The sequence below is a fragment of the Salmo trutta genome, chromosome 20, assembly GCF_901001165.1.
Source record: "Salmo trutta chromosome 20, fSalTru1.1, whole genome shotgun sequence".
Lineage (NCBI taxonomy): Eukaryota > Metazoa > Chordata > Actinopteri > Salmoniformes > Salmonidae > Salmo > Salmo trutta.
Genome location: NC_042976.1, coordinates 36,642,339 through 36,668,804, shown reverse-complemented (window position 1 = coordinate 36,668,804; position 26,466 = coordinate 36,642,339). Strand labels below are relative to the sequence as shown.

At 43.4% G+C, this 26,466-nt stretch overlaps 1 protein-coding gene across 2 annotated transcripts in view; it reads left to right on the top strand.

The window, feature by feature from the left end:
* Positions 1 to 7,259: 7,259 nt before the first annotated feature.
* LOC115155976 (glucose-6-phosphate exchanger SLC37A1-like) overlaps positions 7,260 to 26,466 on the top strand; it is a 34,014-nt gene continuing 14,807 nt past the window's right edge. Inside the window, exons 1-6 of one of the 2 annotated variants that reach the window (XM_029703120.1) lie at positions 7,260 to 7,558; positions 13,834 to 14,071; positions 21,515 to 21,596; positions 22,301 to 22,406; positions 22,648 to 22,726; positions 26,180 to 26,315. In XM_029703120.1, the coding sequence (XP_029558980.1) occupies positions 14,016 to 14,071; positions 21,515 to 21,596; positions 22,301 to 22,406; positions 22,648 to 22,726; positions 26,180 to 26,315 (459 nt within the window). In that variant the 5' untranslated portion in view covers positions 7,260 to 7,558; positions 13,834 to 14,015. The remainder of the gene's footprint in view (positions 7,559 to 13,833; positions 14,072 to 21,514; positions 21,597 to 22,300; positions 22,407 to 22,647; positions 22,727 to 26,179; positions 26,316 to 26,466) is intronic. The other variant, XM_029703122.1, reaches the window with a different exon arrangement.

The following is a 26,466-nucleotide window of genomic DNA, read 5'->3' as shown; positions in this document are numbered from 1 at the left end:
TGTGTTATTTCATAGTTTAGATGTCTTCACTATTATTATACAATGTAGAAAATAGTAAAAATAAAGAAAAACTCTGGAATGAGTAGGTGTGTCCAAACTTTTGACTGGAACTGTATGTATATATCCTATAGCACAACGTGTGTATATTTTCATTTACAATTTAATTCATCCATGAAATAAATAATACTAGCACATCAAATTACGTTACTATTGTACACTAGCATACTCCCCTATTAACACAGGACATATTTAGGCATACTGTGTTGATAAGGCAAATTTGGTTTATTTGAAAATAACGTATTTATTGTTGATAACGTATTGTCAAAAGCACGTAGGCAATATTATTTCCTAACGATATCACAACTTAAATACAGCCTACTTACTCCTCAATCGAATCAAGGACATCTTGGTAATTATTTTCATTGTCTCTAAGGAAACTATCTGGGGCAGACACTCTCTAAAACCGTGTCTGCCAAACACACATTAATATCTGTCGCAGCCGAGCTCTCAAATTCTATGACCGTGTTTCACTCTATGAATGGTCAGTGCTATCCGGAATCCTTGGGACGTCCCTACCGTGAACCCTAAACTATAACCCTTATCTTAACCCTTTTACATTTCTACTTGATTGAGGTAGGGACATCACAAGGATTCCAAATAGCAAGTGTCCTCTGGGAAAGCCTATGAACTCCTCTTCGACTGAAAGCCACGGACACAACTCTTAACAGGGCTCCGGGCAGCCGAGCGGAAATGGAGGAAAACTCGCCTCCCTGCGGACCTGGCATCCTTTCACGCCCTCCTCTCTACATTTTCCTCTTCTGTCTCTGCTGCTAAAGCCACTTTCTACCACTCTAAATTCCAAGCATCTGCCTCTAACCCTAGGAAGCTCTTTGCTACCTTCTCCTCCCTCCTGAATCCTCCTCCCCCCCCTCCTCTCTCTCTGCGGATGACTTCGTCAACCATTTTGAAAAGAAGGCTGATGACATCCGATCCTCGTTTGCTAAGCCAAACGACACCGCTGGTCCTGCTCACACTGCCCTACCCTGTGCTTTGACCTCTTTCTCCCCTCTCTCTCCAGATGAAATCTCGCGTCTCGTGACGGCCGGCCGCCCAACAACCTGCCCACTTGACCCTATCCCCTCCTCTCTCCTCCAGACCATTTCCGGAGACCTTCTCCCCTACCTCACCTCGCTCATCAACTCATCCTTGACCGCTGGCTACGTCCCTTCCGTCTTCAAGAGAGCGAGAGTTGCACCCCTTCTGAAAAAACCTACACTCGATCCCTCCGACATCAACAACTACAGACCAGTATCCCTTCTTTCTTTTCTCTCCAAAACTCTTGAACGTGCCGTCCTTGGCCAGCTCTCCTGCTATCTCTCTCAGAATGACCTTCTTGATCCTAATCAGTCAGGTTTCAAGACTGGGCATTCAACTGAGACTGCTCTTCTCTGTGTCACGGAGGCTCTCCGCACTGCTAAAGCTAACTCTCTCTCCTCTGCGCTCATCCTTCTAGACCTATCTGCTGCCTTTGATACCGTGAACCATCAGATCCTCCTCTCCACCCTCTCCGAGCTGGGCATCTCCGGCGCGGCCCACGCTTGGATTGCGTCCTACCTGACAGGTCGCTCCTACCAGGTGGCGTGGCGAGAATCTGTCTCCGCACCACGTGCTCTCACCACTGGTGTCCCCCAGGGCTCTGTTCTAGACCCTCTCCTATTCTCACTATACACCAAGTCACTTGGCTCGGTCATATCCTCACATGGTCTCTCCTATCATTGCTACGCAGACGACACACAATTAATCTTCTCCTTTCCCCCTTCTGATAACCAGGTGGCGAATCGCATCTCTGCATGTCTGGCAGACATATCAGTGTGGATGACGGCTCACCACCTCAAGCTGAACCTCGGCAAGACGGAGCTTCTCCTCCTCCCAGGGAAGGACTGCCCGTTCCATGATCTCGCCATCACGGTTGACAACTCCCTTGTGTCCTCCTCCCAGAGTGCTAAGAACCTTGGCGTGACCCTGGACAACACCCTGTCGTTCTCCACTAACATCAAGGCAGTGACCCGATCCTGTAGGTTCATGCTCTACAACATTCGCAGAGTACGACCCTGCCTCACACAGGAAGCGGCGCAGGTCCTAGTCCAGGCACTTGTCATCTCCCGCCTGGATTACTGCAACTCGCTGTTGGCTGGGCTCCCTGCCTGTGCCATTAAACCCCTACAACTCATCCAGAACGCCGCAGCCCGTCTGGTGTTCAACCTTCCCAAGTTCTCTCACGTCACCCCGCTCCTCCGCTCTCTCCACTGGCTTCCAGTTGAAGCTCGCATCCGCTACAAGTCCATGGTGCTTGCCTACGGAGCTGTGAGGGGAACGGCACCTCCGTACCTTCAGGCTCTGATCAGGCCCTACACCCAAACAAGGGCACTGCGTTCATCCACCTCTGGCCTGCTCGCCTCCCTACCTCTGAGGAAGCACAGCTCCCGCTCAGCCCAGTCAAAACTGTTCGCTGCTCTGGCACCCCAATGGTGGAACAAGCTCCCTCACGACGCCAGGACAGCGGAGTCAATCACCACCTTCCGGAGACACCTGAAACCCCACCTCTTTAAGGAATACCTGGGATAGGATAAAGTAATCCTTCTACCCCCCCCCCCCCCCCCCCCCCCCCAAAAAAAAGATTTAGATGCATTATTGTAAAGTGGTTTTTCCACTGGATATCTTAAGGTGAATGCACCAATTTGTAAGTCGCTCTGGATAAGAGCGTCTGTTAAATGACTTAAATGTAAATGTAAATGTTATGGTTCTGTAATGTAGGCTACTGGGAACTGGTAACAACATAGTCTGTGATTGGCCAACAACATTTAGATCTGTATACAGCAAGATAAGATAACATGCCATCCCATGAGGTGTTGAGGGAAAGACAGATTACCTATAGATTGGACATAATCTTTTCTAGGCCATTAGCGATAAAAGGAAATACACAAGCCGTAGGCTACACTATAGCTCAAGGTGGCTACATCGGATTGTCGGCTTGTACGGGAAAACTATGTTTCTAACATTTATGGTTGAGATTTAATTCATATAAATTTAAACTATGCACCTTATGACTTTCATTAACACGCAGGTGTCACGCAGATGTTAGTAAGGCATTGGTATGACGACATGTTAGTTACACGTTCAATGGTAGGTGACAGCCACACGGTGGTACTGTTGACTAGGCTGAATTTAGGCCTTTATCACCCCCCATAGGAGAGTATAGATTTGAGAAGGAATACAATGTGGCTGCTATGAAAGTGAACTGTGTTTACTATTGCTCAGGGGTGTATTCATTCCGCTGATTCTGTTGAATAACTTTTCTTAAACGGAAGCAAACGGAACGAAATCGGGATAAACATACCTGAATTTGTCCAGTAGAAGCTCTCGTTTGCAACTGTTGGACTAATGATTACACCATAGATCAGCAAGATGCAGGCAAGAGTGTGCAAGGCGGTATTGAATGTGTCACTGTCACCTCAAATTTTTCTCTTGACCTGTGCACCTACGTTTTCATTCATAGGCTAGGTTTGTAGCAACCTCATGATAGGTACAGGGAAAATGTTAGTATCATGTAGTAGCCTAAACCTATCAATGTTACATTGAACTTGGTGAATGGAATATGAATGAGAGTCATCCAATATGCTGTATTATAAGGCCATGCTCATGAAAAGTAAAAATCATCCTCCCTCTGAAACGACACCGACCGCCACTGATATATCATGTACAGTGTATATATACACTGCTCAAAAAATAAAGGGAACACTTAAACAACACATCCTAGATCTGAATGAAAGAAATAATCTTATTAAATACTTTTTTCTTTACATAGTTGAATGTGCTGACAACAAAATCACACAAAAATAATCAATGGAAATCCAGTTTATCAACCCATGGAGGTCTGGATTTGGAGTCACACTCAAAATTAAAGTGGAAAACCACACTACAGGCTGATCCAACTTTGATGTAATGTCCTTAAAACAAGTCAAAATGAGGCTCAGTAGTGTGTGTGGCCTCCACGTGCCTGTATGACCTCCCTACAACGCCTGGGCATGCTCCTGATGAGGTGGCGGATGGTCTCCTGAGGGATCTCCTCTCAGACCTGGACTAAAGCATCCCCCAACTCCTGGACAGTCTGTGGTGCAACGTGGCGTTGGTGGATGGAGCGAGACATGATGTCCCAGATGTGCTCAATTGTATTCAGGTCTGGGGAAAGGGTGGGCCAGTCCATAGCATCAATGCCTTCCTCTTGCAGGAACTGCTGACACACTGCAGCCACATGAGGTCTAGCATTGTCTTGCATTAGGAGGAACCCAGGGCCAACCGCACCAGCATATGGTCTCACAAGGGGTCTGAGGATCTCATCTCGGTACCTAATGGCAGTCAGGCTACCGCTGGCGAGCACATGGAGGGCTGTGCGACCCCCCAAAGACATGCCACCCCACACCATGACTGACCCACCGCCAAACCGGTCATGCTGGAGGATGTTGCAGGCAGCAGAACGTTCTCCACGGCGTCTCCAGACTCTGTCACGTCTGTCACGTGCTCAGTGTGAACCTGCTTTCATCTGTGAAGAGCACAGGGCGCCAGTGGCGAATTTGCCAATCTTGTTGTTCTTTTGCAAATGCCAAACGTCCAGCACGGTGTTGGGCTGTAAGCACAACCCCCACCTGTGGACGTCGGGCCCTCATACCACCCTCATGGAGTCTGTTTCTGACCGTTTGAGCAGACACATGCACATTTATGGCCTGCCTGAGGTCATTTTGCAGGGCTCTGGCAGTGCTTCTCCTGCTCCTCCTTGCACAAAGGCGGAGGTAGCGGTCCTGCTGCTGGGTTGTTGCCCTCCTACGGCCTCCTCCACGTCTCCTGATGTACTGGCCTGTCTCCTGGTAGCGCCTCCAATGCTCTGGACACTACGCTGACAGACACAGCAAACCTTCTTGCCACAGCTCGCATTGATGTGCCATCCTGGATGAGCTGCACTACCTGAGCCACTTGTGTGGGTTGTAGACTCCGTCTCATGCTACCACTAGAGTGAAAGCACCGCCAGCATTCAAAAGTGACCAAAACATCAGCCAGGAAGCATAGGAACTGAGAAGTGGTCTGTGGTCCCCACCTGCAGAACCAGTCCTTTATTGGGGGTGTCTTGCTAATTGCCTATAATTTCCACCTGTTGTCTATTCCATTTACACAACAGCATGTGAAATTTATTGTCAATCAGTGTTGCTTCCTAAGTGGACAGTTTGATTTCACAGAATTGTGATTGACTTGGAGTTACATTGTGTTGTTTAAGTGTTCCCTTTATTTTTTTGAGCAGTGTATATATATTATCTTGTTACCTCTCATTCACAGGTATCCATCTCAATGAACCATGGCGTAACGTACTGACACCCTTGTTGTCGGAGAGTCAAAGAATGCATTTGGCATCATGGCTGCAAGGATTCTTAGTCGTCCAATCAGTGTACCCCTGAAATGGTAATGTGTGGCTCTCCACAACTATCTGTCCTCCACGGATGAAGCTCATGAGCCAAATGCAAGATGAGTGGCTCTTCTGTATGTTGTCAGCACTGGATGTTCAAATAGAATGCATTGAAACACCTTGTACTGAGATGAAGAAATGCCAACAGAGCTTTTTCAGCACACAAAAATAAACCATTATTCTTGCTTCTGGGCTCTGAAAGTAAACCACAATACAAAAGTGTCTGCTGAAAACAGATATGTCAACAAGTTTCTATGGCCTAGCTGCTACTCTCTAAAATATACTATGCACAGTCATCAAAAAGAAAGAGGACCAAGTGTTGACCATACTATGCACAGTGTTGGTATACGCAGGGGATTAAGGATAACATTGCATTGAATTCGAAAGGCACCATGTCTGCACGCAACTCCATGTCTCTTCGCATGAATATATTCTGTACATATATGTAAATATATTTTGAATTCCCCCTCATATACTATGTGTACATATATTAGAATATATTAGTTTTTCCGTATGAGTTCAAACATTTATTTTATGTCTCCATATTTTATTTTATGGAAAAGAGATGTTGTATGTGTCTGGACGATGCACTACGCTGCCTTGGTGACAAAATGACCGAGAGGCGCAGATTACTGTTCGATTTGATAACGGCGCTCTTCCCCTCACGTTTTCGTCCGATGACGTGGCAGGCTTTTGCCATGCCAGTATAAAATAACTCCCTCAATGTGGGACTTGGATTCAGACACGTAACCGATCGAGAATATTGGTAAAAACATAAATAAACCCACAAAAAAGAATAAATAAACATCAATATCTTCAAAACTTTTGCATTAAGATCCTAACTTTGTTTTTGTTCCACGTTAAAGCTGTTTAGGCTTATCATATATTGACAATATGTATCCGTTACTGGAAAACCAAACAGGGCTATTTGAACTGGATGATATATCCTTATCATTAGGTCCTATTAAAATAGGCCAACTAGAGGCTTTTTGGTTTTCCAGTAACAGATACATGTTTTATCTAATTCCCTTCTTGATTCACTTTGTTGCCACACCAAAATGCTTTTTAAAAATATCTAGCCAGGGACATCAGACACAGCGGGTTCCTTGTACTATTCTGACGTCATTTGTAGACCAAAGGAGAGGTTAGGCGACCAGTGTGATTGGACGGATTCGATTATGCTGAGCCGCGGGGCACCGGGCAAAGGCCCGTCACGTCATCGGGAGAAAGCGGGGATCGAACAGTAATCTGTGCCACTTGGTCATTTTGTCAACAAGGCAGCATGGTGCATCGTCCAGAAACATATTTATATTCCCTAAGTAAATGTTTGAATGTTCTGACTATGTTTCATTGCTAAGGCAGATAATTAAAAACAAATCAAAAGCAATTACTTTCGCATGGGAAACACAGTCCTACTAATTACTACACTTGCTTAAATACGTCACTTTTGTTTTGAGCCAACTTCGCCGTGGGCTTTGAACGGGACACGTGGCTCACGCCTGGGAGGCAGAGCGGTTTCATATTAAATGCAATCACATTTCAACCAATGCAAAACACGCCTACACCGGCGAGATTAATCGAAACCCCTCACTGAAGTGTGACAGTTACACCTTGGTCTGAAAGAAGAAAGAAGTTGTAGTTAACCGCCTGACAACCTGCCGCCTTTTTGCTTTTTGGACGAGAAACAAGACGTGTCTTTTGGTTTCCCCCCTGTATTTCAACCACGGCAAGTTTGATAATGTCTCTCTCTCCATGTCTGTGAATTGATGGGCGCGGCGATTTTCCACAGATAGACCTCCTTTTCTGTCAAGCGTCGAACGCACGAGGATGAGCAGAAAGTGAATTGGAGAGCACGGTTACATGCACACAATAATGCGATTATTGTGTATAGTCGAATTAATATAATAGATGAACAGGTTTACATGCTTTGCAAGAATAACGATTAACTTAATAGTCACATTTACATGGACACATCTGAAATCAAGCTACCTGATGGCACTGATCAATGCAGACCATGTTAGTTTTGGGAAGGATATTTAATTCTAAGTAAGGACATACATGTTGTATGTGAAAACTACTTCAAGACGCATACCTTTCTTTTCCTGACTTATTTCGCGAGGGAGGCTCGCTCGGCTGGTGGTAGGACATGGGCAGATTAAATAGATTGCTGGAAGGCGGATTAAAAGTGTTCACATTTCGAAAGATTGCCCAGAAAACTGTGTTTTAATCGATGTATGCTACTTCGATTCTGACCTTATGGCGATTTAAGATGAGCAGAATAAGGTGTTTACATGACCATTGCATAATGCCTACTGCCATACTCAGTTTAATATCGAGTTATTAGTGTACATATAAACATTTGTAAGGAAAGTGGTTGGTTACAAAGTAGCTGATGATTATAATCATTGAAAACATAGTATGGACGGTGGTTTACTAGCAAATGTCCGGCAGTATGCTTCTCTCTTTGATGGCTATCACACAAGGACGTCCTATTTTGATTATATATATATTTTTTTACAACCCAAGATAATTTGTATTTGGCTCTGTATACAACCAATCTCAATTAGGATGCTAGATAATAAGTCCCTAAATTAGGAAACATATGTATTTTTAAATAACATCGGTTACACCAGTATTGTCTACTGAAGTTAAGTTGCCAAATTAACTTCAGTAAATCACTTAGAGGCTCTGCGACTGCCACACATCTAAATATAAAGCCTGGTCCATTTGATGTGCAGTCCAAGATTCCAAGTATGAGGTTTTGCTATTAGCTCTACTGCAGGCTGCTGTAGTGAATGGTTGTGGTGGTGCAAAAGTTTTAGCGTGTTACTTAGTAGCCTATGTAGAATTAATCCATTCAACTTTAAGTGCTAAAATGATGACGTGACCATACCAGTAGTGTAAATGACTAATGTCGTGGCAGAGACCCATGATGGAGTTAAATTGTACAGTTGGCGTAGCTACAAGCAAGCCAAGCTGTCGCTAGATACACAGTTGGTGGTACAGTGCTTGGCAACGTCATGTTTTCAGACCAAGATTCCAGCATAGTAGGTTATTCATGTCTGGTAATAAAATCAATGATACTTCTGCTGTCCTCTGCTACACATCTGATCCCCCGAGTACGAAACAGAAGTTGTTTGAATGCCAGGAATATATCTGATCCCCTACTGAGATGAGTTGCTTGGTGGAAAGTTTACTGTAGCCTACAATGGCTTCCTTGGACATGTGCAGTGCATTTGGAAAGTATTCAGACCCCTTAACTTCTTCCACATTTTGTTATGTTACAGCCTTATTATAAAATTGAAAAAATATAATTTCTCATCAATCTACCCACAATACCCCATAATGACAAAACAAAAACAGGTTTGTAGAAATCTTTGCAAATGTATTACAAATGCAAAACTGAACTAGCATATTTACATAAGTATTCAGACCCTTTACTTAGTACTTTGTTGAAGTACCTTTGGCAACAGTGACAGCCTCAAGTAGGGTTGCACATTTTGGGGAATATTCAGAGGTGGAAACTTTCCGTGGGCATTTAACGGGAATATATGGGAATTAGCGTAAATGGATGCAAATTAATATTAATACCATTTAAATGTAGATGTTTTTTGCATTGGATATATTTACCATATCATATGGAGACAGAAACAAACATTTTACCTTATCATAAGTAGACATAATTGCAAATGTTTAAATCCTTCCAAAATAAATTTAAAAAATGATTTAGTTACGAATTGAACTTTTAATTAAATGAGTTGACTCTTCACATGGGATGATTTCACTGAACAACAAAAGAAAGGGAACATTGAATGATCCCCAATGATCCATTGCATCTCCCAAAAATGTTTTGAACATACATCTGTAAAATGATAGTCTAGAAACTAAAGCTTTGGTTGTCTTCCTCTCAGGCTTCCATGTCTTGTCCCTGGACCTCCTCAATGCCCACCTCTTGAACATCAGACTCTGAGGCCTTATCTTCACTGTCACTTTCCAACCTTGTTGAGGATAGCTCGTTGTCAGGCTCAAAAAGACTCAAATTTGCCTGGATAGCCACCAATGTTTCAACCCTTGTATTGGTCAGCCTGTTGTGTGCTTTTGTGTGTGTGTTCCCAAACAAGGACCAGTTGCGCTCTGAGGCAACTGATGTTGGTGGGTTTTGGAGGATGGAGGCAACAGGGGAAAGAGCCTCACATCCACAAAGTCCCTTCCACCAGATGGCTGATGCGATATGTTGGCACGCCTGCCATATTGCATCTCCATCCCAAAGCACTTGCTTGGAAGTGTACTTTGCCAGACTGCCAATAACTTTGCCCTCATCCAGGCCAAGGTGGCAAGACATGGTAGTGATGACACCATAGGTCTTGTTGATCTCTGCACCAGACAGGATGCTCTTGCCAGCATACTTGGGGTCCAACATGTACGCTGCGGCGTGTATGGGCTTCAGGCAGAAGTCTTCACGCTTTTTGATGTATTTCAGAACCGCAGTTTCCTCTGCTTGGAGCAACAGTGAAGTGGGCAGGGCAGTACGGATTTTTTCTGTTACATCTGCAAGCAGAGTCTGAACATCAGACAGGATGGCATTGTCTCCCTCAATCCGTGCAAAGGCTTCTGCTATCGGTTTCAGGAGTTTCAGGCTGCTTGCCACTCTCTCCCAAAATACATCACCCTTGATGGGGCTGTCCATATCGGCAGACTGATATGGCCATTTCTTGGAGAGACTCCTTCCCCTCCAGGAGACTGTCAAACATGATGATAACACCACCCCAATGGATGTTGCTGGGCAGCTTCAATGTGGTGCTCTTATTCTTCTCACTTTGCTTGGTGAGGTAGATTGCTGCTATAACTTGATGACCCTTCACATATCTAACCATTTCCTTGTCTCTCTTGTAGAGTGTATCCATTGTTCTCAGTGCCACAATGTCCTTGAGGAGCAGATTCAATGCATGAGCATCACAGCCAATGTGTGTGATGTGAGGGTAGGACTCCTCCACTTTAGACCAAGCAGCCTTCATGTTCGCAGCATTGTCTGTCACCAGTGCAAATACCTTTTGTGGTCCAAGGTCATTGAAAGACTGCCTTCAGCTCATCTGCAATGTAGAGACCGGTGTGTCTGTTGTCCCATGTGTCAGTGCTCTTGTAGAATACTGGTTGAGGGGTGGAGATGATGTAGTTAATTATTCCTTGCCCACAGACTTTTGACCACCCATCAGAGATGATTGCAATACTGTCTGCTTTCTCTGATATGCTTAACATTCACTTGAACTCTGCATCCAGCAAATTAGTAGATAAAGCATGTTTGGTTGGAGGGGTGTATACTAGGCAAAGAACATTCAGGAAAAACTTCCAATATACATTGCCTGTGAATGTCAGAGGTGAACCAGTTGCTTACACAGCTCGAGCAAGACATTCATCAGCATTTCACTGACTACGTTCCTCCATTGAGTCAAAAACACTTCTGATTCCAGGAGGACCATGAGTTGTTGCTATCGATAAGGTGTCTGATTCATAATTTTCACCTCGACTAGAAGTAGAGGGGCTTTTGTCAGAGGTTGCTTGTTGTGAGCGCTGAGTGAACTTTTTGCACTTGGCCGGATAATTCTGCATCTTTGTTGTGTTCTTCACATGATTTGGCACAGTATTTGCAAATGTACACAGCTTTTCCTTCTACATTAGCTGCAGTGAAATGTCGCCACACATCAGATAGTGTCCGTGGCATTTTCCTGTAAAGATTAGGAGAAAAAAACAAACAAATACAATTCCATGTACAGATAAATAGTTAAGCAGTTAGATTAAACAACTCCTTTTCTAAGATAAATGTTTTAAAATAAAATGTATGGAAACAGGTGAATTAACACTCCCTCAGTTAGAAGGCTCAAGCAAGCTAAAACCCACACGGTAGCAAAAACTAACTAGCAGAAATTGTTAAGTTAGAAATTATTTAAACACACTTTGCTGTAGGCTACTGTTTACTAGTTAACAAAAAATCATGTATGTCATATAAAATATATTCACCCCACCCAGTATTGTAATCAAAACCTACCAGAAAGCATGTCGTCCTCGGCTCAAGACAGTTGTAGTAGTGTGGGCTCAATAGCATCTTATTAGTGTGCAACATCTTGAGAATCAGCTGTGATGGAAGAATGCACTGTACATGCAGAGGGATGCAATTCCATTGAATTGGGGAGAGTTTAACCAAAATATGCCACAAGACCTAGAATTGCCTTATGTGTATTAGAGGTCGACCCATTATGATTTGTCAACGCCGATACCGATTATTGGAGGACCAAAAAAAGCCGATACCGATTAATTGGACGATTTTTATTTGTTTATTTAATTTGTTTTATTTATTTTATTTGTAATAATGACAATTACAACAATACTGAATGGACACTTATTTTAACTTAATATAATACATAAATACAATCAATTTAGCCTCAAATAAATAATGAAACATGTTCAATTTGGTTTAAATAATGCAAAAACAAAGTGTTGGAGAAGAAAGTAAAAGTGCAATATGTGCCATGTAACAAAAAAAAAAAATCGAACGTTTAAGTTCCTCGCTCAGAACATATGAAAGCTGGTGGTTCCTTTTAACATGAGTCTTCAATATTCCCAGGTAAGAAGTTTTAGGTTGTAGTTATTATAGGACTATTTCTCTCTCTACGAGTATTTCATATACCTTTAACTATTAGGATGTTCTTAAAGGCACTTTAGTATTGCCAGTGTAATAGTATAGCTTCCGCCCCTCTCCTCGCTCCTACCTGGGCTCGAACCAGGAACACATCGACAACAGCCACCCTCGAAGCAGCATTACCCATGTAGAGCAAGGGGAACAACCACTCCCAAGTCTCAGAGCGAGTGATGTTTGAAATGCTATTAGCGCGCACCCACTAACTAGCTAGCCATTTCACATCGGTTACACCAGCTAATCTCGGGTTGATAGGCTTGAAGTCATAAACAGCGCAATGCTTGAAGAATTGCGAAGAGCTGCTGGCAAACGCACGAAGGTGCTGTTTGAATGAATGCTTACGAGCCTGCTGCTGCCTACCATCGCTCAGTCAGACTGCTCTATTAAATATCAAATCATAGACTTAATTATAACATAATAACACACAGAAATACAAGCCTTTGATCATTAATATGATCGAATCCAGAAACTATCATTTAAAAAACGAAACGTTTATTATTTCAGTGAAATACGGAACCGTTCCGTATTTTATCTAACGGGTGGCATCCCTAAGTCTAAATATTCCTGTTACATTGCACAACCTTCAATGTTATGTCATAATTATGTACAATTCTGGCAAATTAATTACGGCCTTTGTTCGGAAGACATGTTCTTCACACAGTTCGCAATGAGCCAGGCGGCCCAAACTGCTGTATATACCCTGACTCTGATTGCACGGAACGCAAGAGAAGTGACACAAATTCATGTTTGCAGGCAATATTAACTAAATATGCAGGTTTCAAAATATATACTTGTGTATTGATTTTAAGAAAGGCATTGATATTTATGGTTAGGTACATTAGTGCAACGACAGTGCTTTTTTTCGCAAATGCGCTTGTTAAATCATCACCCATTTGTCAAAGTAGGCTGTGATTCGATGAGAAATGAACAGGCACCGCATCGATTATATGCAACGCAGGACACGTTAGATAAACTAGTAATATCATCAACCATGTGTAGTTAACTAGTGATTATGTTAAGATAAGTTTAATGCTAGCTAGCAACTTACCTTGGCTTCTTGCTGCCCTCGCGTAACAGGTCGTCAGCGTCAGTGTTCTTAATCTGACTTGCCTAGTTAAATAAAGGTGTAAAAAACATTATTATTATTTTTTTTAAATCGGCAAATCGGAGGCCAAAAATACCGATTACCGATTGTTATGAAAACTTGAAATCGGCCCTAATTAATCGGCCATTCCGATTAATCGGTTGACCTCTAATGTGTATCCCACAAAAAAGGTTCACTGTTATAAGCAAACGTTTTTGGAGGAATGTAAGCAAAATTCCCAGCAAAGGGTCTGAATACTAATGTAAATAAGGTATTTATGTATATATTTTTTTTCAATTTGTCTAAACCTGTTTTCGCTTTGTCATTGTGTGGGGATTGCTGAGTAATTTTCTTTATTTAATCAATTTTAGAATAAGACTAATGTAACAAAATGTGAAATAAGTCAAGGGGTCTCAATACTTTCCGAACTGTACATCCACAAAGTTAAAGTTATAGAACTTACATTATGGAATGGAGAGAGATGCCCATGCCGACTTCAGAGGTCCTGCTGTATTTTAAACTTTCTTTTGTTTTTGTGCCCTGTAGGAGAACACTTCTGAGGGGTTATTCCAGCAGGTTTTTGGCCATGTCTCCCAGGCCTAGTGTTGAGCTCACAGGGTTCTTCTGGCCAGAGGTGAGCTGCAGTTCTGTGTGTTGGTCATCATTGCTGTGAGATCTACCGATCTGTTGACCCCTGACCCCGCAGTGCCCGTTATCACCCAATCATCATGGCCCCTGTGCCACCTGGCATCCGCTTCCTGGCCTCCTTCAACAGAGACCAGTGGTGAGTTTTGTATGTCTGTGTTTCAGATCAATATGTTCTGTTGGTTTGTCAGTACAGGTCTGGCTTACACGTGAACTTAGTTGTAAATTGTTGATGACTTATGATGAAAAGACCTCAGGGCTCAAGCCATACTGTTCATGTGTGTGCCTGTGCAGGAGTGTACATGTGTCTGTGCTTGTAGCTGTTTTCTATTTAGTCCTAATTATGTATTTTCTGCAAGAGAGTGAATTAGCCGGGACACAGAGAAAGCGAGCGAGAACACTGTGCAAATAACAGAACTGTCCTAAGTTCCCATACATCATGTAGAGTAGGGCATACGTACCATCTACTGTATGTGGCATAGCCCTGTATACTTACAGGCAGCTTAATGATCACGTATCCCCGTCATTATTAGGGCCAGGAGTTGTTCCCGCTCAGGAAAAAATAAGATCAGGAGTTATCAAGAGAAAGAGTGGGGAACCGTGTTCTGAACCTGACTGAAGTATTTCTTAGAGCTTTATCACTTTAATTGCGTTCCGACTGACTTGTTATACAGTGCGAGTGACAGTTGCATGCTGAAATCAAGGTAGTAAACCTTTGTACCTGTATTTTTATTTAACTAGGCAAGTCAGTTAAGAACTAATTCTTATTTACAATGACAACCCACTGTTCCCTTGTAGGCTAACTGCGTTGTTCAGGGGTAGAACAACAGATTTAACCTTGTCAGCTCGGGGATTCGATCCAGCAACCTTTCGGTTAGTGGCCCAAAGCTCTAACCACTAGGCTACCTACCGCCCCGTATGTCTGGTCCTATCAGAGAGTTGGCGCCAAAGAACATGACTGACATTTTACATTCTCCCAACCAATTGTGCAATTATATTTTTGGGGGCATTTTGTGTAACTTGTTTTTTAACGTATTGTGTACATAATGTTGGTGCTACTGTCTCTTATGACCGAAAACAACTTCTGTACATCAGAAAAGCAATTACTCACCCCGGACTGGAAGAAACTTTTTCCTTTAACGAGTCCGACGAGAAGGATATCCTGCTTTCACTGAAACAGGCCCAGATCCAGGCCTTTTGCGCGAAAAGACGCCGGAAAAGGGGACGCGGATCGGGGGTCCTTCTGAGAAGCCGGAGGCGAGTGAGTGAACTCCCAATGCCTTCCATTCTTCTTGCTAACGTGCAATCGTTAGAAAATAAAATTGATGACCTACTATTAAGATTATCCTACCAACGGGACATTAAAAACTGTAACATCTTATGTTTCACCGAGACGTTGCTGAACAAAGAAACGGACAATATAGAGCTGGCAGGATTTTCCATGCACCGGCAGAACAGAGACGCATTTACTCCAAGACCACATTTACTCCACACAATTTGTTGCACTGCTTTGCTTTATCTTGGACAGGTCACAGTTGTAAATTAGAACTTGTTCTCAACTGGCCTACCTGGTTAAATAAAGGTGAAATAAAAAACACACAGAGATGCATACAAAGCTCTCCCTCACCCTCCATTTGGCAAATTTGACCACAATTCTTTCCTCCTGATTCCTGCTTACAAATCAAATCAAATTTATTTATATAGCCCTTCGTACATCAGCTGAAATCTCAAAGTGCTGTACAGAAACCCAGCCTAAAACCCCAAACAGCAAGCAATGCATGTGAAAGAAGCACGGTGGCTGGGAAAAACTCCCTAGGAAAAACTCCCTAGAAAGGCCAAAAACCTAGGAAGAAACCTAGAGAGGAACCAGGCTATGAGGGGTGGCCAGTCCTCTTCTGGCTGTGCCGGGTGGATATTATAACAGAACATGGTCAAGATGTTAAAATGTTCGTAAATGACCAGCATGGTCAAATAATAATAATCATAGTAATTGTCGAGGGTGCAACAAGCACGTCCGGTGAACAGGTCAGGGTTCCGTAGCCGCAGGCAGAACAGTTGAAACTGGAGCAGCAGCATGGCCAGGTGGACTGGGGACAGCAAGGAGTCATCATGCCAGGTAGTCCTGAGGCATGGTCCTAGGGCTCAGGTCCTCCGAGAGAAAGAGAATTAGAGAGAGCATATTTACATTCACACAGGACACCGGATAAGACAAGAGAATACTCCAGATGTAACAGACTGACCCTAGCCCCCCGACACATAAACTACTGCAGCATAAATACTGGAGGCTGAGACAGGAGGGATCAGAAGACACTGTGGCCCCATCCGATGATACCCCCGGACAGGGCCAAACAGGCAGGATATAACCCCACCCACTTTGCCAAAGCACAGCCCCCACACCACTAGAGGGATATCTACAACCACCAACTTACCGTCCGAAGACAAGGCCGAGTATAGCCCACAAAGATCTCCGCCACGGCACAACCCAAGGGGGGGGGCGCCAACCCAGACAGGAAGACCACGTCAGTGGCTCAACCTACTCAAGTGACGCACCCCTCCCATGGACGGCATGGAAGAACACCAGTAAGTCAGTGACTCAGCCCCTGTAAAAGGGTTAGAGGCAGAGAATCCCAGCAAAACTAAAGCAGGAAGTACCAGTGACTCGCTCAATACAGAAGTGGTCAGATGACGCGTAAGCTACACTACAGGACAGTTTTGCTAGCACAGACTGGAATATGTTCCGGGATTCATCCAATGGCATTGAGGAATACACCACCTCAGTCATCGGCTTCATCAATAAGTGCATCGATGACGCCGCCCCCACAGTGACTGTAAGTGCAGTGCCTTGCAAAAGTATTCATCCCCCTTGGCGTTTTTCATATTTTGTTGCTTTACAACCTGTAATTTAAATGGATTTTTGTTTCGATTTCATGAAATGAACATACACAAAATAGTCCAAATTGGTGAAGTGAAATGGAAAAAATTACTTGTTTAAAAAAATTCTCATAAATTTAAATCGTAAAAGTGGTGCGTGCGTATGTATTCACCCCGTTTGCAAGGAAGCCCCTAAATAAGATCTGGTGCAACCAATTACTTTCAGAAGTCACATAATTAGTTAGTCCACCTGTGTGCAATCTAAGTGTCACATGATCTGTCACATGATCTCAGTGTGTATATATATACACCCGTTCTGAAAGGCCCCAGAGTCTGCAACACCACTAAGCAAGGGGCACCATGAAGACCAAGGACCTCTCCAAACAGGTCAGGGACAAAGTTGTGGAGAATTACAGCTCAGGGTTGGGTTTGAAAGAAATATCCAAAACTTTGAACATCTCACGGAGCACCATTAAATCCATTATTAAAAAATTGAAAGAATATGGCACCACAACAAACCTGCCAAGAGAGGGCCGCCCACCAAAACTCACGGACCAGGCAAGGAGGGCATTAATCAGAGAAGCAACAAAGAGACCAAAGATAACCCTTTAAGAGCTGCAACGCTCCACACCGGAGATTGGAGTATCTGTCCATAGGACCACTTTATGCCATACACTCCACAGAGCTGGGCTTTACGGAAGAGTGGCCAGAAAAAAGCCATTGCTTAAAGAAGAAAAAAAATAGGCATGTGGGAGACTCCCCAAACATATGGAAGAAGGTATTCTGGTCAGATGAGACTAAAATTTAGCTTTTTGGCCATCAAGGAAAGCGCTATGTCTGGTGCAAACCCAACCCCTCTCATCACCTCGAACACCATCCCAGTCTCAAATCTCTGGAAGACAAACAGGTTTCCCTCAAGAATTTCCCTGTATTTAGCGCCATTCATCATTCCTTCAATTCTGACCAGTTTCCCAGTCCCTGCCAATGAAAAACATCCCCACAGCATGATGCTGCCACCACCATGCTTCACTGTGGGGATGTTTTTCATTGGCAGGGACTGGGAAACTGGTCAGAATTGAAGAAATTATGGATGGCGCTAAATACAGGGAAAATTCTTGAGGGAAACTTGTTTGTCTTCCCCTTGCTGCTACTCGCTGTTTGTTTGTTACCTATGCATAGTCACTTCGCCCCCAACTACATGTACAGATTACCTCAACTAGCCTGTACCCCTGCACACTGACTTGGTATTGTTATTCTTATTGTGTTACTTTTTATTATGGCTTTTTATTTTAGCCTACTGGTAAATATTTTATTCTTCTTGACCTTCACTGTTGGTTAAGGGCTTGTAAGTAAGCATTTCACGGTAAAGTCTACACTTGTATTCGGCACGTGGCAAATTAAAGTTTGATTTGAGGTGGGACAGTGGTGGTGTTCTGTGGTGTCACAGAGCCACTGACATGTTTTTCACTAAATTACTGCCAACAAGGAAGACACGTTGCCAGTGTCCTAACTGTCCCCTTCCTGTCCTGTCTTATGAACACAACCCCCTCCCCACTAGACACATGCAGAGAGAGATACAAACACGCACACATGCTGCCCAGCTGTTGAATGTGCAAAGGCAATCAGGGATTCTTCCCTCTGGCTACTTTCTACTCCTTAGTAATCGGTCTCTAGGAATGGTTTATGGTGGTGTTAAGACGTCCAGACTGCCATAAGTGGCTGTGTTTGGCTAGGTCAGGAGCAGACCGACGTCGAGGTGGCTACGTTTGGCTAGGTCAGGGGGTAGATGTGTCCGTATAGGTCAAACTCCAATTTGTTTGCCAATTGCACAAGTCCACAAGGAAATGACTTGAGTGGGAGAGTAAAAGGAACGGCACATCCTGGCCTTTGTTATACTTACCTGTTCTCACTGTGTACTTTAACATTGAATTACAGTTGAAGTCAGAGGTTTACATACACGTTAGCCAAATACATTTAAACTCATCACAATTCCTGACATTTAATCCTAGTTAGAAATTCAGTTTTAGGTCAGTTAAGATCACCACTTTTATTTTATGAATGTGAAATGTCAGAATAATAGTATAAAATGTATTTCTTTAAGATTTTATTTCTTTCATCACATTCCCAGTGGGTCAGAAGTTTACATACACTCAATTAGTATTTGGTAGCATTGCCTTTAAATTGTTGAACTTGGGTCAAATGTTTCGGGTAGCCTTCCACTATCTTCCCACAATAAGTGGGTGAATTTTGGCCCATTCCTCCTGACGGAGCTAGTGTAACTGAGTCAGGTTTGTAGGCCTCCTTGCTCACACACGCTTTTTCAGTTCTGCCCACAAATTTACTATGGGATTGAGGTCAGGGCTTTGTGATGGCCACTCCAATAACTTGACGTTGTTGTCCTTAAGCCATTTTGCCACAACTTTGGAAGTATGCTTGGGGTCATTGTCCATTTGGAAGACCCATTTGCGACCAAGCTTTAACTTCCTGACTGATGTCTCGAGATGTTGCTTCAATATATCAACAATTTTCCATCCTCATGATGTTATCTATTTTATGAAGTGCACCAGTCCCTCCTGCAGCAAAGCACCCCCACAACATGATGCTGCCACCCCCGTGCTCCACGGTTGGGATAATGCTCTTCGGCTTGCAAGCCTCCCCCTTTTTCCTCCAAACATAACGATGGTCGTTATGGCCAAACAGTTATATTTTTGTTTCATCAGACCAGAGGACATTTCTCCAGAAAGTACAATCTTTGTCCCCATGTGCAGTTGCAAATCGTAGTCTGGCTTTTTTTATGGCAGTTTTGGAGCAGTGGCTTCTTCCTTGCTGAGCGGCCTTTCAGGTTATGTCGATATAGGACTCGTTTTATTGTGGATATAGATACTTTTGTACCTGTTTCCTCCAGCATCTTCACAAGGTCCTTTTGCTGCTGTTCTGGGATTGATTTGCACTTCTCGCACCAAAGTACGTTCATCTCTAGGAGACAGAACGTGTCTCCTTCCTGAGCGGTATGACGGCTGCGTGGTCCCATGGTGTTTATACTTGCGTACTATTGTTTGTACAGATGAGCGTGGTACCTTAAACTTAATGAACATGCACCTGTGGAACAGCTGTTAAGACACTAACAGCTTACAGACGGTAGGCAGTTAAGGTCACAGTTGTGAAGACTTAGGACACTAAAGAGGCCTTTCTACGGCCTCTGAAAAACACCAAAAGAAAGATGCCCAGGGTCCCTGCTCATCTGCGTGAACGTGCCTTAGGCATGCTGCAAGGAGGCATGAGTACTGCAGATGTGGCCAGGGCAATAAATTGCGATGTCCGTACTGTGAGATGCCTAAGACAGCGCTACAGGGAGACAGGACGGACAGCTGATCATCCTCGTAGTGGCAGACCACGTGTAACAACACCTGCACAGGATTGGTACATCCGAATATCACACCTGCGGGACAGGTACAGGATGGCAACAACTGCCCAAGTTACACCAGGAACGCACAATCCCTCCATCAGTGCTCAGACTGTCCGCAATAGGCTGAGAGAGGCTGGACTGAGGGATTATAGGCCTGTTGTAAGGCAGGTCCTCACCAGACATCACCAGTAACAACGTCGCCTATGGGCACAAACCCACCGTCGCTGGACCAGACAGGACTGGCAAAAAGTGCTCTTCACTGACGAGTCACAGTTTTGTCTCACCGGGGGTGATGGTCGGAATCGCGTTTATCGTCGAAGGATTGAGCGTTACACCGACGCCTGTTCTCTGGAGCGCGATCGAGGTGGAGGGTCCGTCATGGTTGGGGGCGGTGTGTCACAGCATCATCGGACTGAGCTTGTTGTCATTGCAGGCAATCTCAACGCTGTGCATTACAGGGAAGACATCCTCCTCCTTCATGTGGTACCCTTCCTGCAGGCTCATCCTGACATGACCCTCCAGCATAACAATGCCACCAGCCATAATGCTCGTTCTGTGCGTGCTTTCCTGCAAGACAGGAATGTCAGTGTTCTGCCATGGCCAGCGAAGAGCCCGGATCTCAATTCCATTGAGCACGTCTAGGACCTGTTGGATCGGAGGGTGAGTGCTAGGGCCATTTCCCCCAGAAATGTCTGGGAACTTGCAGGTGTTTTTGTGGAAGAGTGGGGTAACATCTCATAGCAAGAACTGGCAAATCTGGTGCAGTCCATGAGGAGGAGATGCACTGTGGTACTTAATGCAGCTGGTGGCCACAACAGATACCAACTGTTACTTTTGATTTTGACTCCCCCCCCCCCCCCCCACCCCCCCCTTTGTTCAGGGACGCGTTATTCAATTTCTGTTAGTCAGATGTCTGTGGAACTTATGTTCATACAAATATTTACACATGTTAAGTTTGCTGAAAATAAACGCAGTTGACAGTGAGAGGATGTTTCTTTTTTTGCTGAGTTTATATTGAAAATACTGTGATTTGAAGAATAATAGTTATAATTAATAATAATTTATTGAAAAAGTAGGTTCATTGTCATTTCTACACACTTAAGTTAACAGTGAGAGGACGTTTCTTTATGTTTTATGAGTTTATCTAAGGACAGATCTAGGATCAGATTACCCAAACCTCACACTGACCATTGTGAGAATGAAACGTTATTTCACTCTCAGTGGTCAGGGATGAATGCTACCCACTGACTACCTCCTCCTATCCAGCCCTTCTCACTGCTGCCCCCTTGTGTTGTCCCCCTCCAGGTACCGAGCCTTCACATTTAGCCTCACCTTCCTGCTGTACACCAGCTTCCACCTGTCCAGAAAACCCATCAGCATCGTCAAGGTAATGTGTGTGTGTGTATATGTGTGTGTGTGTGTATATATATATATATATATATATATATATATATATATATATATATATATATATATATTTCTATAGGGAATTTACTGGACTATACTGGCATAGCACATAAGAGATTTACTCACTACACTCCTATCCACACATTAAATATACATGTTATCAGCACAGGTGTTATTGTAACCTGATCAGCCTCAATGTGATTCATCCTGCTACTATATCTGTGACCAGGGGCGCAACTTTCACTGCCCCCCCCCACATTCTGAAATTGCATTTTCGTCCCCCCCAGTTGTATCATTGGAATGTGATACAAAACGAGGCAACGGTGTGCTTTAGAACCATGGGGCGCTTCCGAGCTGTCGGGTAGGCTGTTTGGAGTGTTTATCCGACTGGATGCAAAATAAATTGTCCCCCCTAAGTTGTGCCCCTGTCTGTGACTATATATATCAGAATGACAGTGTCCCTCCCAAAGCAGAGCCAGGGATTAACCATTTATATAACCAATGTTATCCACCATTGTTTACCTTGGAACCATAGTATGGCTGGAAGCAGCTTAATATTTAGTATTAAATGTATGAGATTAATGTTTGACCAGCTATATATGCTGGGTTTATGTAGTTTGTGCTTTTTTTCAGTGCGTGCACACACATGTGAATGTTTGCTCAATATGATTATTTGTTCCACAGAGTGAGCTGCATAAGAACTGCTCAGCTCTCAATGAGCTCTCCACAGCCAGTAGTAGCCAGCTGTCAAACCTCCACACAGCTGCAGAGTGCAGCTGGAAACCCTTTGGTGAGACCCCACTCAACCCTCGTTCTCCCCCTCTTTCAGTCTCTCAATCCCCCTTTCTCCCACTTTCTCTACTAAATGTTATGCATCCTCTATCCCTACACTTATCACTAATCACACATTTGTTACTATTCATTCACACATTGTTGTCGATCCCCGTAATCAAACCCAGGAGCCTGTATTCAGATGAGTGGTCCTTGGTTGAATTGATGTCATTCTCATGTAAAACTACCTCCATACCTAGATAAAAGCAACTATAAGCAGCTGCTGGGAGCCATGGACTACTCCTTCCTCTGTGCCTATGCCGTGGGCATGTTCCTCAGGTAAGGCTAAAACTAGGCTGTCCACTTGACCTGATCAGAAAAACCTCTGGGCTCTAGTTATCACATAAAGCTCTTCCCCATCGCTCGTCCTTCAGTCACAGTCAGACTGCAGAGTCTAGGGCTGTTGCGGTGACTGTATTACCGCCACGCAGGTGGTCACGAGTCATGAAGGCAGTCAAATTCCGCATGACTGTTTAGTCACCGTGATTAGACTTCTCCAAGCTCTGATGCTGCTGATTGTCATTAGTAACCTACCAACTTGCTAACTGCCTGGTACTCAGCGCTCTATTGTCCCTCAGCGCTCTATTGTCACTCTGACATCAATGCAAATGTAATCAAAAATCCAATCAAACACTTCATGGGAGTTCATGAGCTCATGTTTGTGCAACATTTTCCTATAGGCTATGAAATGGCGTGAGAAAACAGAGTGATGGCCACTATTAAAAAGAGGATCCTTCAGATTTCTATAGGCCTACTATATTTATTTATTTAATTAATTAATTTATTTATTTATTTCTCAACTTTCCTAATATTAAGCACATTGCTTATTTTACAACCGGAGTATAGCCTACCTGGCTGGCATGAAAAAGTACCACGGGAAAAGCGTCCTCCTTTCTATATTTAAGTACATAGATAACATGTATTTTTTTTTCTCCTGCCACTGTTTCAAGACGGGTGCATGATAAAGGTCCATTCTAAATCAAAACATATTTCACACCATATATTATTTAGTATATGTAAAGACAAGATTAAATCAAGAATAGTCTGATGGGTGACAATATTAGCATGTCACTCGTGAATGATGCCCAGCGTAAGGCAATGCCTTTTTTTTTTTTTTTTGCGGCTTTTATTCGAATCACGGTCTCGCACCTTATGTAGCCTAGCCCACATGCATATATTTTTTTGATAAGGTTTGTATCACAGCTAACGTGGCCAAATAACTTCTTAAAATTAAGAACATTAATTTGCTTTACAAGGGGTGTAGAGCCTAACTGGCATACATTTTTTTTTTGTGCGTTCAGGTCATTATCCGAAGGGTAACGCGCTAGCGCATTTCGTGACAAAAAAAAATCAAAATATTCCATTACCGTACTTAGAAGCATGTCAAACGCTGTTTAAAATCAATTTTTATGCTATTTTTCTCGTAAAATAGCGATAATATTCCAACCGGGCAACGTTGTATTCATTCAAAGACTGAAAGAAAAAAAGGAGAAGTCTCGTGAACGTGCATCTCCAGTCACACTGTCCCCAGGCTGACCACTTACAAACTCTGCTCCTATACTTTGCCCAGAGATGGCAGACACCCAATTCCACTTTCTGGTGGCTTTAGAGAGCCAATGGAAGCCTTAGAAAGTGTCACGTTACAGCACAGATGCTGTAAATATCGATAGAGATGCAACTGAAGGCCAACAAATTGTCAGACAGGGCACTTCCTGCATGGAATCTTCTCAGGTTTTGGCCTGCCATATGAGTTCTGTTATACTCACAGACACCATTCAAACAGTTTTAGAAACTTTAGTGTTTTCTATCCAAATCGACTAATTATATGCATATTCTAGTTTCTGGGCAGGAGTAGTAACCAGATTAAATCGGGTACGTTTTTTATCCGGCCGTGAAAATACTGCCCCCTATCCTAAAGAAGTTAAACAGCTTGGAAAATTCCAGAAGATGATGCCATGACTTTAGAAGCTTCTGATGGGCTAATTGACATCATTTGAGTCAATTGGAGGTATTTCAAGGCCTACCTTCAAACTCAGTGCCTCTTTGCTTGACATCATGGGAAAATCAAAAGAAAACAGGCAAATGGTAGACTTCCAAAGGTCTGGTTCATCCTTGGGAGCAATTTCAAAACGCCTGAAGGTACCACGTTCATCTGTACAAACAATAGTACGCAAGTATAAACCCCATGGGACCACGCAGCCGTCATACCGCTTCAGGAAGGAGATGCATTCTGTCTCCTAGAGATGAACTTACTTTGGTGCGAAAAGTGAAAATCAATCCCAGAACAACAGCAAAGGACCTTGTGAAGATGCTGGAGGAAACGGGTACAAAAGTATCCACAGTAAAACGAGCCCTATATCGACATAACCTGAAAGGCCTCTCAGCAAGGAAGAAGCCACTGCTCCAAAACCGCCATAAAAAAGCCAGACTACGGTTTGCAGCTGCACATGGGGACAAAGATTGTACTTTCTGGAGAAATGTCCTCTGATCTGATGAAACAAAATAGAACTGTTTGGCCATAATGACCATCCTTATGTTTGGAGGAAAAAGGGGGAGGCTTGCAAGCCAAAGAACACCATCCCAACCGTGGAGCACCGGGGTGGTAGCATCATGTTGTCGGGTTGCTTTGCTGCAGGAGGGACTGGTGCACTTCACAAAATAGATGGCATCATGAGGATGGAAAATTTATGTGGATATATTGAAGAAACATCTCGAGACATCAGTCAGGAAGTTAAAGTTTGGTTGCAAATGGGTCTTCCAAATGGACAGTGACCCCAAGCATACTTCCAAAGTTGTGGCAAAATGGCTTAAGGACATTTTTTTAGATTTGATGGTGACGCTGGAAGGTCAATTATACTGTTTTGGCTTTCTACTGTCAATTTTACTCATTCACTATTGCAGTGAAACATTTTGTCCAGAAAGTTGTCAAAAGGGATTGAATTTGTTGTTGCCTGTTATTTTTTTGGTATGTTTCTACTCTACTTTCCATCTATAACATTTCTTAGTAGTATGCAGTTTGTTTTGGCTTTGTCTCGTGATTCAGTATTGCTCTGTTCAAGTAGAGTAGACTGATTTTGCTGTGATCTGATAGTGTCAGTGGGCTGACTGTGAACACTGCGAGACTCTGGGTTGAGGTCAGTGATAAAGTAATCTACAGTACTACTGCCAAGAGATGAGGTGTAGTTGTACCTACAGTAATAGTCACCTCGAAGCCTACCATTGACTATGTACAGACCCAGTGTGCGACAGAGCTGCAGGAGTTGTGACCCATTTTTGTTGGTTGTTTTATCGTAGTTGTCAAGGGGGGGAATATCTCCCCCTCGCTCCTTGTGTTCTCTTTTTTTTCTCTCTTTGTCTTTCTCTCTCACCTCTCACTCTTTCCCTCCCTCTTTTTTTAGCCATGAAAGGGTCCTCATTCTGTCTCTTTGTGTTTCCACAGTGTTACAATATGAACACAGTGTGCTTTTCAAGGACCGTGTTGCATAACTAACTCTGTGCCCCAGCAAGGTCAAATGGCTTCTAGCCAAGCTTGTGGCGTGCTGGATGTCATGCTGAATAGTGTTGATATTTCATGTTTTTTCATTCAAAATTGATGTTTCGTTATATCAGGAGTGGAGAAAAAAATTCTCAATATGCCAGACTATTTTTTATGCTGAATATGCTTGCCATTTTTGTCAGCCTGCATTGAAACTTTTCTTAGGTGTTGTTAAAATGTCATTGTGCGTCCTGCAGTGGCATCATCGGTGAGCGCCTGCCCATCCGTCTGTACCTGACGTTTGGCATGCTGATGAGCGGCCTCTTCACCTGTCTATTTGGCCTAGGCTACATTTACAACATCCACAGCCTTGGCTTCTATATATTTGTCCAGGTAAGTCACACAGTGGACCTACTGTAACTACCTACACATGTACAATATCAGTCAAGCCATAGACAAGTCTTGGTCTGACATTTCATAGGAAGACCAGTTGAGAATTCAGAGGACAACAGTTCTATATTCTGAATGTTTTTCTAACTCTGTG